The 17,836-nt window shown below is 34.8% G+C and overlaps 1 protein-coding gene across 1 annotated transcript in view; it reads right to left on the minus strand.

Moving 5' to 3' along the window:
* LOC119084849 (division abnormally delayed protein) overlaps nucleotides 1–17,836 on the minus strand; it is a 107,796-nt gene that overhangs the window by 50,654 nt on the left and 39,306 nt on the right. Inside the window, exons 3-5 of the mRNA XM_037194966.1 lie at nucleotides 13,295–13,418; nucleotides 12,820–13,236; nucleotides 12,552–12,741 (exon numbers count right to left, since the gene is read on the minus strand). Coding sequence (XP_037050861.1) covers nucleotides 12,552–12,741; nucleotides 12,820–13,236; nucleotides 13,295–13,418 — 731 coding nt within the window. The remainder of the gene's footprint in view (nucleotides 1–12,551; nucleotides 12,742–12,819; nucleotides 13,237–13,294; nucleotides 13,419–17,836) is intronic.

A 17,836-nucleotide genomic window follows, 5' to 3' on the forward strand; every position in this document is an offset into this window, starting at 1 on the left:
TTTTTTTTTTAATCTTTTTAAACTCAAGCTATCGTGCTATCAAGCGACGAAACAAAAATTCTTTTGTGAATATCTCTAAGATCATCGGTCCTTCATAGCCCATCTTCGAACTTGATCTGAGGAATTTAATTCCCCGTCGATAAAAAAAAAGTTTTTGGAAATCCGTTTAGAATTACTCAAGTTATCGTGGCATCAAGGAAGGAACAAAGTGTGACAAACATTTTAGAGTGTTTATCATTCGTAAGACCCATGAGTCAAGGGAATTATGTGTCTCGGGGTTTGTGGCTCAAATTTTATAGGCTTCGCCTCGGATCAACTTCACACGAAAACTCGACATTTTACAACGTTTTATCCCTTCTCCTTGTCATGGAAATAACTATTTGTACACTCGATGTGTGGATTGTCATATCGAGTGTGACAATACATATCGTGTGCGTAAAAAAGCATTCATCACCGAGTTATATTCAACGTTTTTCTTTATTTTGTGGAGGGTGAGCGATTTCGTAGTGTATGAAATGAGAGAAGAAAGTCAAAACGTTTTCAATGCAAAAAATTTTGACAGTAAACCCTTTAGAATTTTCAGAGCGTTTGTTTTACGTTTATTATTTATGTTTTAACGTGTACCACTCGGTACGTTGAATTTACATCACTGATTCATCGCTATGTAAATAATCAATGACTGATCACACATTACGGCCTTTAGCCCGTAATCATTACCGGCCAGTTCATTTTGGATGGAACTTATTCGAAAATTAAATCGTTTTCACACACTGAAATTTAGTTGTTTTTGGCGCTCCGCCCGCAAACTTTTGCACTTAATATAATCGGCCATTTACATGGTCTCTGCTGTAATCTGCTATTATGTTAACTTTCATGTGCCGTTGCCGACCATTAAATTTCAGTCAACCGACACAGCTAGTTTCGACTAGTAACTTTGTTTGTATGAACCGTTTTTCCTTCCACATAAGTACATGCATGGTTGATTAAAACTCAACAACAGTGGATGTTCATTCGTTTTTCCGTTCAGTCTTCACAAAATTATTGTAAAGTAAAAATGAAACAACGGCAAGCCAATTAAGATATTAGGGAGCGTCAGATTTTTTGAACAGAAAGGGCAAGCTTGACAGATTCACAGGAAAACAATTAAATTCTGACTGCGCATATATTGGTCCCATTGAGAAAACAATTAATTTACCGGACCGGATCATGCATCAAACAATGGCATTTTGTTTAATTAAAATCGTTGCAGTGAGAAAATTAATTATTTTTCGGTGAATCTGTCAAACTTGCCCTTTCCGTTTGTGTTTTCGTTTGGTTTTTCTGTTCGAAAAATCTGACGTTCTCTATTGTACGTCAAACAGTAAATACATCAACCTGGAATATAACAACCAAATACCCCTGAGATGCTAAAGTGAATGGGATGATTTAGCGATGATCGAAAGAAAAGTCTTAAATTTTAAACAGATTTTCTTCTTTTCTTCTTTTTATAAATTTTTCCTACAACAAGTAGACACAACACACAACAATATTAATTCCGCAACTCATTTTTATCAAATAAAAAAAAGAGTTTTTTTTTCACTTTTATTTTTTAATTTATTTGCTCTGCTCTGATGTTGTGAAAAATTCCGCCTTCGTTGTACCATAAAGAACATTTTCAACTGATTGATGTACTGATGACAGATTATTGTAAATTGTAACATGGTTTTTTTTTCACATGATTCTGTGTTTTTTATGTGATATATTAACGTTAGAAAAAGCGTATATACAACAGCAGCAAAACACACGATTAACACAGAGACTAGAGTAGGTTTATTCCGGTGCGAGTGCGAGTGGTATTTAGAAAAATATTGTGACACATTTCGTTTTTGTTCCGACAGCCAGCGCAATGGTGTTTTCGATTTTTTTTTTTTCATTCTATTTACTTTTGCTTTTATTTTACGCATTTTTTTTCAACTGTGGAATGGGTTCTTTGCAATATTCGACATTGTGGATGCGGAGCAGTAAATTATGGATGGGTTGAGTGAATTTAAAAATAAATCGGAGACGGTCACGATACAATGACATTTAATGGGTAATTTCAATGTTTGTCACAGATTTTCACAGCGTAAGTGGTGCCGTTTCGTAGAATATATTGCTGCTGATGGACTGTGCCAGTTTTGGTGGGTTGGAGAGTTAATTTTAATTTTGAGGTGCATGTGTGAATGCTGTTAACTGAACGTTGGAATTTCGTACTTATGATTGATAATGGCTAGAACAGAACTCCTGTTAATAAGATATTAAACAAGGAGAAGACGTCGTTGACGAAGATCTAGCAACATTACTTCTTAAATCAAATCTAATCTGGGATAGAATCAAGGTCGCTCTTAATACTAAGAATCCACTAAAAATATTTCGAAAGACCCAAAAAATTGAAACTACCACGCACAAACATGGTTCAGCCTGGACAGCACAGTTCATGAGGAGGAAACAGCTCCGGAAAGTTGTGCCAAAAAAAGTCAAAAATTGATCCGGATAATCAAAAAGTGGGATAGGCCGCACAAGATTTAGAAGACCATCTGGGTAGTTGTGTTGTTTCTCACTCTATCGAGACCCAAAATAACATTCAAGCCTACAAATTAGAAACCCACAGGGAACGCACGCGTCGCCAACTAAGCGAGGAAAGCCGAGAAAGAATGGACGAAAGTCACGGCACTCGTACCGAACTGAATACGATGGCGATAATTTGTAGACTCTCTGTGCTCCCTCGGGGAGTAAGACGACAGAGTATGATTGTGACGAATCACAAAGTCAAAGGTCAGGTAAAGTCACGAGAAGTTACTTACATTTCTGATGTTGGAATTGTGTCCCGTAGTGAACCGTAGAAAGCCAGAATCAGGACGAATTTTTCAAAAACTTGACTCGAGTGAATCCAGAAGCCTGCATGCGATACACAGGTTAGGAGGTAATTATAATAGAAACGAACTGAATTCAACTAATTTCATATTTTTTCACGTAATCGAAACTGACATCGAACTGCTACAAAGTAGAGCTGAATTCGACTACTCAGTAAACAGAAACAATTGCTTCGTGCACTCAGTGGAAGTTTGCATAGAAGATTATAGGAAGTGTTTCCTCAAATGCAGTTCCTTCCATGAGTTTCGTTATCCGCTAGGAACATCATTCCATTTTGTAACAACAAAAGTTTTACAGAAATTCGAACAACAATGTAAACAAATATATCCCTGGTTCTCTGACCGAACAAAAGGGCAAAACTGTACAACTTCTTTTTTTTGTTCTTACCACCGTCAAATCCTACACAATAATACGTAAAAATGCCCATTTACCTGATATCATTGATAATAAAGTAAAGAAAAAAATCCAATTGTGTTACAAGACAAAACGAGATCTAACACGAAAAGACACACTACTCATCGTGCTTCATTTTTGCTACACATATACACAGGTACATGTGAACCAAGTTATGAACCGTCTCCATCACACCGATGAACATCTCTCACCAAAAAAAAAAAGAATTCATCTTTGTGTAGCCTGTATAGCTGTGCATTCTTTGTGTTTTTATTTTACTTTTTTTTTCTTCCTTCGTCTTCGTCTTTACTTTTATTACTTATTATTATTTCGTCTGCTGTGAACACTATAAGTTTATAATCCTGGCACAATATTCTTTCTCTCTCTTGGTGTGTTTCACTATATGTGATGATCGTCACCGTAATATACTTATTTTATATGGTTCTACAAGTTCTGCATTTGGCCACCCTGACTCGCTGGAATGCTTTCCGTTCGCATATAAATACGAACATTTGTTTTATTTTTTTCGTAAAGAAAATGAAATTTAACATTATTTATATAAGAGGCATCGCTTTGAATAAAAAAAAGAACATCAAATAAAAGGTATACGCATACCACCATCATCCACTGATCATTTTTACATTCGAAAAAAAAAATAAATCTTTTTTCATTTTAAAAACGAACGAAAAGTTTGGACGAAGAATTTAATAAAGAAATAAATATCGTGTGGATCTATGTGAACGGAACACCGAGTCATAAATTAAATTCAATTTTTTTTTGGCTCGAAACTGTAACTTTGCTGTGACATTGGTGACATTTCTACCGTCTATAGCAGAAACATATAACAGTAAATTCATAACTCTGGTCGGTTATGATTAACACAGCGCCAACAATGCTGCTTAAATGATAACAAATTATGTCTAAAGGCCTGTTCGATAAATGAGAATTGCTCTACCCGGAAGATGAAATAGTCGAGGTTTCGTTTGGGTAAATACGCTTTCATGCTAGCGTTGCGAAAATCCTTTTTTGTCCCCTATGAAGCGTTTGTGAAAATGGCGTTTGGTTGTCATTGTAACAGGCGCCATTTTTGGCGAGAAAATGATCATTTTCTCCCCTAAAATGACGTGCCCAGCCATATTGGGAGAGAAAATGATCGTTTTCTCACCTAAAATGGTCAAATACCAAAACATGCTTTTTATTTCAGTTTATTTTCTTCAAAGTGGCCGCAAACTTTCGCTCTTGGTGAAATTTCCCTTAGTTAACTAATAAGTATTGTTGGTCGCATTTAAGCCTATCAAGGGACAAGGTGATTCCACCCACTACGCGAGGAAGATATTCGTAAAAAAATCCTCTCTAAGCAGTGCCCGGCTGGCGATTTCCGAAAGGCCTTTTGATTTTTGTATGGATAAATGACAACGAAGAGCTTTTCGAAAAATCTCTTCATACAACTGTCTCTAAGTCGGCAGAAAATCCTCAGTAATTTGACAATTAGAAAAGTCTCAAAAATTACTCAGAAAACTAAATAAATCTTTGGAATCCAAGAAAATCCTTAAGAATCACCGGGAAATCCGAGTGTGTTGTCATGAATTTTTGTTCGAAGGAGATGCTTGCTTACATACATCACTCCCACGGTCGTTTAGAACGTACTAGAGAATTTAACGTAATGGAACACTCAGCACATATAAAAACGGATGGAAAACCCTTTAGGCATTGACTATTCGAATTAAAAGTGGTCAAATGATTAAATTGTTTAGCCCACTCCAATGTCGATATTGATTGCATGCAGACAAATGTGACAGTCCAATTTTTCGTTCATACTGTTATACTGTTAAAGTGATGGACAAGGAAGGGCGGCTGACGATTTTTAGAAATTTCAGACATTTTAAGGCATCTCGTTGGAAGCTACAATATTGGAATCCAATTTCTGTAACACCGAAACAATGTAAAAAATAGGGTATATTCCCCACCACAAGCTCCCGTGCTTGTTGATAACTCAGGACTGTAATAATATGCGTCAGATGGAAAGTCGATTATCTTCAACGAGAGTCATTTGTGCGAGATTAATTTTCTTTAAATAACAATCCCGTTGTTCCGCTTAAAATATTATGAAAAATTGGAAGTTTTCTATTCAAATGAAAATTAACATAAATTGTGAAAGGAAAAATTAAGACTGGCAGGCAATGGGTAAGAAATCAATAAAAAAAAATTCTTTCGATAAAATATTCAACAAATCGAAATAATGTTCACGCTCCGACATTTCCATGGAAATTCTTCAACATTCTCTAAAGCACTGCCAACCCTATCGATTTTGTGATGCGAACAATTGATTTAAAAAGGTGGATTCGAACACATCGAGAATTGCTTAGAATTTCAAAATATTTTATCTTGAATCAATCAATTGAATAGCATCATCACGTTTCACAAAATGTGTAGAAAATAATCGGCATATCGGTGCGGTGAGATGTTTAAATTTTCTATTATTTCTGGCACAACGTGTACAATCGTATCTCTATCCCGTAGCTGTTACATTTCACACTAATTGGTGATAGGCAGTTTGACTAACAAAGGCAATTATTCATACTCGATCAGTTGAAGACCTTTCTCGGTTGATAATTTATTCATGGAAATCAATCTTCGAATTTATTTTATAGTCGGAATGGTGTCATGTGCTAATTTAGACGAAATTTATTTTTTTACAAATTGACTTGGTTACAATAAAGTAATCAAATGGAGACAATGATGTTCGAATTAAACGATTTTATGGTCCTCTTTCAATCTGTATGTTAATGCTCTTCAACAGACTTGATTCGACTAGATTATCAAGGGTGAATACTCTCTCACTGGTTTAATTACAGCTAAACTACAGATTTGTAATTCAGAAATAGCGTCAATAAATTCAACAGTTCCACACATATTTTTCTAAGACCTAGAAAGCTTCTTGAAGTAGCAACTTAGAATTCCTATTTAGCATACTGGAGTTACGCTGCATTAATTTAAATTTTTATGTAAAATTGCAATGAAATGAAATGAAGCCCTAGATTTAACATTTACTTGGTAGAACACGAATTAGTCGTCCAACATTCACCTAAATCTAGTACTTCGATCCAAAAGTATATTAAGTTACCGTTTTCTGTTAGCTACTAAACCAGCAGAAAACACAGAAGAACTATGTAAAACAATTAAATAAAATTGCAAAGACCTAAAATTGGGGCCTTTCGACGGGACAAAGGGGCACAATTTAAGAAGATTAAGATTCCTTTTTCCGAAGTTCAATGGATAACTAAAAACATAAATTGTGAGAAGGTGCATGTAATACGAGCGAAGCGAGCGAGGCTTTTTTTATGCAATGCAGTTGCATTCTATTCAAGCGCTTCTAGTAAGAGCTATAAGAGAAATTTAATAAGATAATTACAACTCATGGAGGCATCACAGGGAGACTCGTTTTGACACTTGCCACTCGAACGATTACGCTTGAAACCGAAGAGCGAAAATAAAATCATTAGAGTAAAATAGAAAATCATGTCGAAGAATGTGTCTCTCCTACTTTCAAAGATTGGATTGGATTGGATTGGATTGGATGGGAAGGGGGTTAGCCCAGCACCTAAGCCTCTAGTGGGCCTGTTGTGCTATTGCACAAGTCACTTGATCATATGAATTCTGATTTTTTTTCCATCATATCTCTTCGGACTCAGATAGCTCACAAATCGACCGTGTAAACGTCCCATACGTTGTGAATTCTCTAAGCCACGAGTGGTATGCGAAGTCCACAACCATCACTAATGAATCATGCATTTTCCCAATGAGCGACTAGTCGATCATAGATGGCGCTTATCCTACAGTCTGTTGAATATTGTGAATTGTGTCATTGACATTATGTCAATATGGCGTGATTGTTGCGAAGAAATCGAATATTGGATTTCTTTGAAATTTGCGACTTTGTTACGGTCGTACAGCCATTAGATAACTAATAGCGAGTGCTTAATCACCAAGTGATTAGAATAAAACCAAGCAAGCATTCGAGTCGAACCCGGTACCTCTTGGGTATGAGTCCTATGCTCTACCGATTGAGCTACCTGGACCTTCAAAGATGCACAAATTAAACAAAAATTTAACTGAAAAAGACCAGCAAAAAAAGGAAGAATGGTTCTGCAGCCAATTCGTCCCCAGGGTTCGAAGTGACTCTGATGACTGAATGAATGCTTGAACTAATGAAGTAAAAGATTCTGTTAAAAGTAACAGACTCGGTTACACTAGTGAAATGTTAAAGTTTGTTAAATAAAAACCATATATCGATATCTTGATATTGATATTTACCGCCTAGTATTCGTATATTAAACCATCCAAATTGTTACAAGTAGAACACTGAACGAAAAAAAAAATTAGCATCCAAGAACGATTGTTTCGTTTACTTCTTTTTAACATAAATTTTCTTTCTTTCTTGTAATTCTGTTACGCATGAAACTATGTTTTGAATAAATATTTACTCGAGCATTTTTTTGTTGTTGTTTTATTTTACGTTTCATGTTATGTAATAAAATGCCGGAGAAGTAGAAGATTCAATTATCATTTTGTTTAGAATATTTATTACAATTATTCCTTGCTAAGAGAATTTTTGTTTTTTATTTTTTTTTTTATTTCGTGAAGTAAAAAATTTCTTCTTGTGTTTACACACTGAATGTTTACGAAATGAAAAAAACATACAATGTTGTGTATTACATATATGGAGAATGCATCCACGCATATATACACAGGCATATACATTGGTGGAGTAGATGGGTTTTGTTTGAATGGAATTAGAATTATAAGAAGTTTTCTGTGTCCATGATTGGTAACAACAACAAGAAGAAGAAAAAAAAAATTGTTTGGAAAATATTAACTTAGGTGTGATCTACCCAAATTATTTAGACATTTCTTTTACTAGTTTCTGCTGTTCACTGGAATTATTAACTGCATACTTTTCGGAATGTGGCGCCAATCCATTTTTGTACATTCGGTTCGTATATTTTGGAATTTTGAATTCTTTCAGTTGTTTGATTATGAAAATTGTTGTTTAATTATTAATGCAAACATTGACTACCGATGGCAGTGCATTCTACATATCGGCAGATGGTCATTAAATATATATTCTTCTAAGAAAATGTGAGACCTCGTGTCGTTTTCGATGTTAGTCATCGGGCAAAATTTTATTTGAACAGAAAGTTCATGGAACTCTCGGTACTGGGTGAAAAATTGGACTGGGGCCGATAGACAGAACCATTATTTGAATATTCGACCACGAAATGAATCAACTAAATAGCAAGGAATCGATTGGGTTGGCCAATTTTCCTTCTTTTTTTAAAATATCAATTGGAATTGTGGAACGTGTTTAACTCATCAGTAACCACATTTTCATATCCTGCATGGAACATAAGGACCTTATACTCTATTTTATAACATGGAACATAAGGAGCTTAGGCCCTCTTCTACAACATGGAACGTAAGAAGCTTATGCTTCTTTTACAACGTGGAACATGAGGATCTTATGCTCCCGTTTACAAAATGGAACATAAGGAGCTAATGCCCCCTTTCACAATATGCAATGTAAGGAACTTATGCTCCTTTTACAAAATGGAACATAACGAGATTATGTTTCCTTTCACAACATGGAACATAAGGAGCTAATGCCCCTTTTCACAACATGGAAAGTAAGGAGCTAATGCCCCCTTTCACAATATGGAATTTAAGTTCTTTATTATGCTCCTTTTACAACATGGAACATGAGGCTCTTATGTTTCCGTTTACAAAATGGAACATAACGAGATTATGCTTCCTTTTACCACATGGAACATAAGGAGCTAATGCCCCCTTTCACAATATGCAACGTAAGGAACTTATGATCCCTTTAACACTAAGAATGATCAGGAATGCAGAAACTAGCTGAAAATCAACATTTTAATGTTTAACGTTTAAGTCGAAGGCATTAAAGCATAAAGCAGGTACTATTTTTGGTAAGACATTTCCACAAATTTCCTTGAATTGTCGAAGATTTTCATAGATTTTTCAAAAACTTGGGAAAATGTTACCAATTTTGTGAAAATTGAGAAAAAATGTAGGAAAATGTTGGAAAAATGTTTCCTCAAAAAAAAGTCCTTGTTTTAAAGTTAGTTGATCGAAAGATGTCTAAATATACCCCAAGTCAGAAAAATCTAAAGTCAAAGTATCTTGGGCGACGCGACAATCACCGCCTTAACAACTAACCTCAGAAGAAAGTTCAAGGATATCGTCCAATAGTTGTAGTTAACCTGAGGTCTTAGAGAAAGACCTGAAAAGTGGAGACCTATAAGCAGACGATAAGAGGGTAATGACCTCTATAACAATCTATTAATATAACTGCTCATTACCTACGAGTAAGTAAATCAGTTGTTTTGGAAGTATGCACAGGGACTTGCGTCACTTTTACTCTTTTGAGTGTTTTTGACTGATATCAGTTCTTTTGGAAGAATTAGTAGATTGAAAATTTTTTTTTTTTAAATTTGAAAAATTTGAAAAATTTTAAAAATTTTGAAAAATGTAAAAAAATTTGGAAAATTTAAAAAAATTTGGAAAATTCAAAAAATTTTGGAAAATTTAAAAAATTTTGGAAAATTTAAAAAATTTTGGAAAATTTAAAAAATTTTGAAAAATGTAAAAAAAATTTTAATTTTTCCAAAATTTTCCAAAATTTTTCAAAATTTTTTAAATTTAAAAAATTTTAAAAATTCTAAATTTAGGGAAAAAAATTGAGACGAGTAGAGCTTACCAAATACCAAAAGCGAACAAATTTGTTCTACCACACACACACACTTAAAGGTGTTCTTATATGGGGCCTATATGGGAACTTCGAGGAGCCCTAGCTCCGAAACGAGGCCGGCTCCCCCCTAATTTTTTTTTCTGGAATGTCTTAGAATGACGACTAGAATCTACTACCAAAATTTCAACAAAATCTAAAGAAGACTTTAGAAGATAGGAAACACGGACGGACGGACGGACGGACTAACAAAGTAACGTAGGATTTTTTCATTTCGTTTAAAGTACTGAAATTGACCAAAATGGATGGAAATGGGGCTACTTGGAAGATTTTTTGCGTGGCCAAATTTTAAGCTGCAAGAACGTGTGATAGCTCGTTGAACTCGTACGGACGCCTAGTTTTTTTTAAATGGTAATTTGGAGTCATTTGTATTTGAATTGTAGAACTTCAATATTTGCTGTATATATGGTTCTGCAGTCTACGACAAAAATTTTTTTTTGAAATTTTTTCTAGTAATAGGACTTGCGTCACGGGCGCTATGCTGACGCGCGCCCATGATTTAAATCAGTAAAATAGCGAACGAGACTGTGAGTACTCAGATCCGCAGACTTGAAACATTTTCATAATTTATTTGTTCAACTCATTTAGCTGCTACTTTCTTTGTACGTGACCGAATGGTAATTACCGTCGTTTTTACAGAAAAAGAACAAAAAAAAAAGAAGTTCATTCACACGTTGCACATTTCTGGAATCTATTTTATTGCAATCAACAACAACCGCATGTAAAACGAACGCGACCTGCGTTGATGATGTGGTTTTGAAGTACGAACGAAAAAAAAGTGCATATCAAAAACGGCAGACAAATTAGTTGTGATATTTATTTGCGAGTTCTATATAAAGCAAAGCAACATAAAAAAAATGTCGAAACAATTGTTTTGACCTTACAAAAGTTTATAACGTGAACTCTAAACGCTGTGAAATGAAACAAATGAAACTGAAGGAAATATTAAAAGAACAAAAACATTTTTAACAAAATAAAAAATGAATAAATAAATACGCAACAACACGTCTCCTCCACTACGTTTCATTAATGTTTGCTTTTATATTTTATATACCTATTTATGAATCACGTAACCAACCCATGCCATACTCAACTCTCACATTATAACATGCGTGAAGGCATTAAAGAAAAATTGGTCTCTCAGTTCTTTTTTATGAGTCTTTTTTTTTCGTTCTTTAATGAATGGTGGCAAAAGGAAAATTAAAGTCTGAACGAATCTTTTAAAATAATTAAAAAAAAAAGTTAGAGCAGAAATGTTGGCTCGGTGACACATTATAATAAAAATGTTTCACATGAACGTTTAAGCTAAGAGTCCGCTTAATGTTTTGTTTTGACGAACGTTTTTGCGAAGAAAAATTACTGACTGGCCGCTTCGACGTTTTTGCACTAATTTTTATTTTATTTTTATTATAACATTCACTTAACCGCACACAATTCACAATAAATTTGAAACATTTTAACGATTTTTTAAGCAATCAGCGAGGAAAATCGAGTCAATTAAGAAAAAAATAAAATTGAAAAGAGCTATTTTGCTAACTAGTTAGTAATTGGGGTTGTTTTTCGCACGTGCGTAAATATTAGATCAATGTCAATTCACGCACTGATATGTGTAGGATCCACTACAATATGTAACGTTTACTACAACGGATCTGTCAGTGTGTAAATTTACTCCATTTAGATACTGCAACAGGGATACCAATTTTATGAATATTTTGACATTGCAGTAGATAAAAAAAGAAGATTTATTGACACGTAGGTGCAACAATAGACTGTTATGATCAGAGCGAGAAAACCGAAGACTAGTTATTTTAACTTGCTTTGGGGTACTTGTCAAAATATCTAATATTTCTGCTCTTTCATCATAACACTATATAGTTATTTGTTCAACGATGTCACCCGAGAAAACAATTTTAAACTTTTTTCCCGAGGTAAACACAAGAACTCGTTCAGGAACTAAAATTCGTTACCCAAAGTGAAGATTTTGACATATTTTATATGAAAGGAATGTCAAAATCCTCACCAGTGAAACTTAACGAAGAGTTTCTGAACGTGCTCTTGGAACGTTTTTCACAACAAAGGATTCCGAAAACCTGAAAACAAATGCAATTTTTCGTTAACTTTACATTGCTATGTAAATCAGTAGTTAGCAATCGATAACTAAAACCGTTGACGGGTAAAAGCGTTGATATGGATAATAAAACATGTCGAAGAAGTGCAAGCTTTGATCAACCAAAGTTGTTATCCTTTTTAAGCCATTCGAAGAAGAAAAAAAGTTTCTGAACAGAAATCCGTTTTACGGACCTGTCTCAATTATTTTGACTTTCTTTAAAAAAAAAAGTTCTTTAAACCAAATGACTAATCCGATGGGCAAATGTGCATACTCAAACGAAAATCCTTCAAAATTTTAATATAAAAAATCGTCAGAAAATCTGGTACTCACTTTCTTCTCCAGCTCTGGTCCATTTTCCATAGCATGCATGATGGCTTCAGATAACTTAACGTCTAATGTTTTTATCACTTCTTCAATGCCTTTATCAGTTTTTACCGAATTATGGTACAACAGTTCAATCGATTCGGCCACATTCGACCAAGGATTGTCTAACACACCGACATACTGCGCTAGACAGCCTCTGAAAATTGTAACAACAATAAAAAATAGAAATTAATTTACCGCCGCCTCTTTTGTCCAAGTGGTAGTATATCGTTACCTCATAACGTTTGTGCAGTAGCCGTAACACGTTTTCGTTTTATGTTTGCTAATGCCATTACATCCAGCACAGTAGTGCATTTTCGTTAAATGATTACGACACTTCGTTGTCAAATAGTCGGAATTTATTTCTTCGGCACTCTCTAAAATGTCCGCTCCTCGGTCTAATGCAGTCATGAAAACTGTAGCCGCACCAATGCTTTGTATCAAATTGCCAGCCACCACTTTTGGTATGCTGCCAAACGGTTGCAAATCTTCGAATGTGTGCATCAGACAATTCTTGTAATCGACATGGAAATCGCCTTTCGCACTGTCGCTGCCCGAATGAACGGCATGATGATATGCAACGGGAAATAGTTCACGAAAAAAGTGTGTCACCACTTCGTCTAGATTGGACTCCGTTCGAGAGTTGAAGAAACTGAAATGGATTTTGTTAGTACAGTCAGGTGTGAGAAAAGCGGATGGGTATTTTATACTTTCTGATTTCTCTGTAGAATTCCAGAATTGGTTGCCGTGACAGTGGCGACATTCGTCGGTAGACTTGAGAAAATAAAGTTAAAGTTTTATTCTCCGACTGTATCGTAAGTTCGACGACATGATCTGAAAGGAAAGATGAAAGAGTTTCGTTAATAAAATTATTCAAACGCAAAGCCGATGAACGAAAATGTGTAAAGGAGCAACACCGATAAAATTCTGGAATATTGGTCTTTCGGAGCTCTTCGGAGTATGTGCACCGGCGTCATTTAGACTGTTACAATAACGACAAAAATTTGTTATTCTAATCTCATTGCTCGACGAACCGAATGCTATCCCCAATGGATAAATGTGTTGACAATTCGATTATGAATATATGTTAACGTGACCATAAACAACACACCTTTTACTCCATACCTAGCGATAACAAAATAAATCCTTGCAAAAATCGACATTGCTCACGTCTCTCCTCCCAAGAGACTAGACTGGCTTCTTGTACATTACTACATGTTGTGTACCCCTTTCAACATTATAATTTACTTATCAACGACATTTTCTGCATAAATTTGATGTAACACGAAATGATTCACCAAAGTAAATTTTTAGCTGAAAGACCTTTATAGAACAACTCCCGATAGACGATAGTGTAGCATCGGATTAAATTTACTTATGACAACCATGTTCAACGTTCATAGAATGTCGTATAGGTAGATGAGCAAAAATGCCATTACGTTATGTACGAACGAACTGTGCCGTCTGGAGTAATGGCAAGAATATTCTATTCGCGAAATGTTCGTTCAAATTATTTATTTCTTCAATTAAATTTAAATATGAAGCGAGTAAAACTAACCGCAGAGTTAGTGGCACCTCGTTTACATACTTTCAATTAGATTAGAACCGAAACTTTGGTCCCAGTTCTTCATTATTTATAATCAGAAGCTGTAAATTTGTTTTTTCATCCGTGCGGTGTGAAAAACCTTTTTTTCTCCACTCAAATTCGGGGTGAAGTTGGCGTTTTGTTCTGCAAGGAAAGAGAGCGGTGTGAAAATAGCAATTGTTTTCTTTTCGTGGATAAAAACAGTTATTCTCGCTGCACAAGGATGACAAAATTGTGTTTACCAAACGGAGAAAATAGTAAATTCCAACTCAAGCGAAATCACTCTTGTTGGAATTTCCTATTTTCTACCATCGGTAAACGAAATGCTATTTAAGTGAATGTGGAAATAATCGTAAGTGTGATTAACTTTTGACACTCTGGTTCCGTAAATAACTATTCACAGAATTCAATGGAATCACGTTTGTCAATGGGAGTTAATCTGCGCTACCAAGTCGAAAGTGTAATGAGGAAATGTCTGAGACATAGATTTATCAAAAAGTGGAAAGCTTTGCCGATACGAGCGAAGCGAGATTTTACATCTAGTGCGCAAAACAACCCCATTTACTAACTAGCTAGCAAAATAGTTGTATTGTAAATATTGTAAATATTTTATATGTAACATTGGTGGAGTACCCCCGGCTTCGCTCGGTGTTAATAATACGTAATTTTACACAACAAAAATTTTTCAAGCTTTACAAAAATGTTTCTCTGTTTAAACAATGACGTAGACGGACAAGAAATCACGCGTTAAATAGCGCTTGAAAGTAAATAGGCGCATTCTTCCCAACTTTTCCACAGCATTCTATGTGCTAAGTTTCAACGAAAAGACTATTCGCACAAAGTGCGATTAGTCTTTATTTCAGTATTCGCACAGAGTGTGTAAACTGAAAAGTTTTTTTATTATGTTATTTATAAAGCCAGCATTGAATTAAAACATGAAAATTTAACTGGTAATGTTTCGTATTACGTTCTGACATATTGTAAAAGGTAGCATCATCATCTTCTACAAACATTTTGTTTGTAGAGTAGAGAGATGCTTCCTTTAACAAGTGTTTGTAGAGTAGAGCGCTGCTTCCTCTCAGAAACTGTTTGTAGATGAGCATGTTGCTTTCTTTTTAAAAGTGTTTGTAGAAGAGAGTGCCGCTTCCTTTTACAAAGTGTTTGTAGAGTAGAGTGTTGCTTCCATCTACAAAGCGTTTGTAGAAGAGAGTAATTACTTCTTTTTACAAAGTGTTTGTAGTGTAGACTGATACTTTCTTTTACAAAGTGTTTGTAGAGGATAGTGATGGTTACTTTTACAAAGTGTTTACAAAGAAGAGAATCATGCTACCTTTTACAAAGTATTTGAAGCAGAGAGTGATTCTCAATCTACAAAATGTTTGTAGAAGATGGTTATTATGTCAAAACATAATACGAAGCATCAACGGTTACATTTTAATGATTTATGTCAATGCTAGCTTCATTAACTGCATCATTCGAAGTAAGGCTCGGAACAGGTCAGGTCAACCTGAAACCTGACCTGAAATATCTGTTAACCTGACCTGACCTGAAATTTAATTACCTGACCTGACCTGACCTGAAGTGATCTTTAACCTGTTTCGACCTGACCTGACCTGATTCCTTCAGGTATTTTTTCTACTGATCTGACCTGACCTGAACCTGACCTGTTCCGAGCCTTAATTCGAAGCTTTTCAATTTACTCGAAAAGTACGAATAGTGAAATAAAGACTTTGTGCGATTAGTACCTACCAAGTTTCAAGTCCTTAGGACTTTTCGCAAAGACTAATTTTTGGGAAAACTTTTTCATAAATTTTCCAGAATTTTGGTACATTTTTCCAAATCGAAAATGAAGGCAAATATGGGCAAAACTAGGAAAGTGAGGGAAAATTCAAGAAAATGTGGGAAAATGTTTTCCTAACAATACTGCCCTGACTTTTCGTCTGGGCTCCTGTGGAGACCATCACAACAATCATTAAACTTTATATTATAGATTTCGACAAAACCTGCATCGCTCTGAGATTATTTTTAAATTTATCGCAAAATTTCGTTTATTTCTTTTCTTGCCATTAACATTAGTAGTCTCTCACCTATCATTTTATGTGGAAAATTCGTTTTTCTTTTTCTTTCCTTTCGTTTGTATATTTCTGTTGTAGCCGTACCGTGCGAAACCGAAAGTGAATTTCATTCATTGATGATCAAAGAAAGTCCGAAAACGATTTTAACTGGCAATAAATATCATGGAATTTTCATTCGTTTGAAATTTAGTCTACAATTTCCATTGTTTATTTAATAATTATTTCTCGGCCGGGTTTTTTTTAATGTTTTTGGACAATCTCCAGACTACCAAAAAACAATTTCTACTTTTTACTGTAATTTTATTAAATTCCCAAAACAATTTTTTTTTTTCATTCTTACTTTGGCTTTTTACTAGTACAACGAAACCACACATCTTCAACAATATAAACGAAATATATTTTCTTTAAATTTATGACACATGCAGCGCAAAAATTTCGCAATAAACTAAAAATAAAACCGCGTAAAGAAAATCTCCTGCTAAAGAAAATAATTGAATTTTTCCAAAATATTTTTTTCGTATTTTCTTACAATTATTTTCATATGAAATTATTTGTTGACTTTTCCCACACGTATGGGCTGGATGATGAGTCGTAGGTATATAAAATTCTACTTATCCCAGGTTTTTTATTTGAGATTTTTTTTTCGTTTCTTGATATTTTGTTTGCTTGTGTTCAGATTAAGAATGGATGGAGTATTTAAAGCGTTTGAAATAAAGGTTTTTCAACTGAATATGCACTGCATGAGTCATCGCGGAGTGTGGGAATGTTCACTGTTTCGTTCGCTTTAAATTAGTTGTTAGTTGATGGTAACAGGTTTCATTCATAATATCAAATAGTAGGAGTGAGCGCATTCAGCATTTATTACGCGATTCTCTGTTTCGTGCTTCTTCGAGACGAAACAGTTTGAACGATTCATTAAACTTTATGTATCTGATTTCAGACAGTTATAGCAGATCTTAACGTTAGCACAATACACACAAAATGTGTACGTTAAGTACATCGAGCGCGGATCGAGATGGAAGAACACGCCAAATGTGTATTTGACATCAATTGTGTTAAAATGTTTAAAGGTTGCATAACGCCTTTGAAGTTTGAAAACGCATAGCACCGCATGGAAACACATACATTTTCAAGGAGACGTTGCGTAACATCTAAACCTTTTTTTTAAACACGTTCGATGATCAAGAATATTTGATAAAGAATAGAAATCAACATTCAATGTGAATAAGGCACACACGAGTGTAGAAAAACCCATTCACACCTAATCGCAACCCATTTTCTGCTTCACAGCGATACATTCTCACCGTATGCACTAACATTTTAAGAATCTTATTCGTCGCACGAGTGACGTCTGAGGACGTCTTGTTACGTGACAGAATTCTCCAAAGTTCACTGTTTTGCATAAAACTTCGATAAAGATTCGTGAAGATTATGAGCGTATTTGCTACGTCGATCTTCCTGTTGTTTTCCTTAGTGTTGCGTGTAACAACGACTTTTGCGCTGGACTCGTATAAGAAGTGCAATTGGTAAGTATTGATTTATTAGAATATGCTTGTGAAAGGTCAAATTACTCATGTAGACAGAAAGTCTTC

Source organism: Bradysia coprophila, unplaced genomic scaffold (genome assembly GCF_014529535.1).
Source record: "Bradysia coprophila strain Holo2 unplaced genomic scaffold, BU_Bcop_v1 contig_94, whole genome shotgun sequence".
NCBI lineage: Eukaryota > Metazoa > Arthropoda > Insecta > Diptera > Sciaridae > Bradysia > Bradysia coprophila.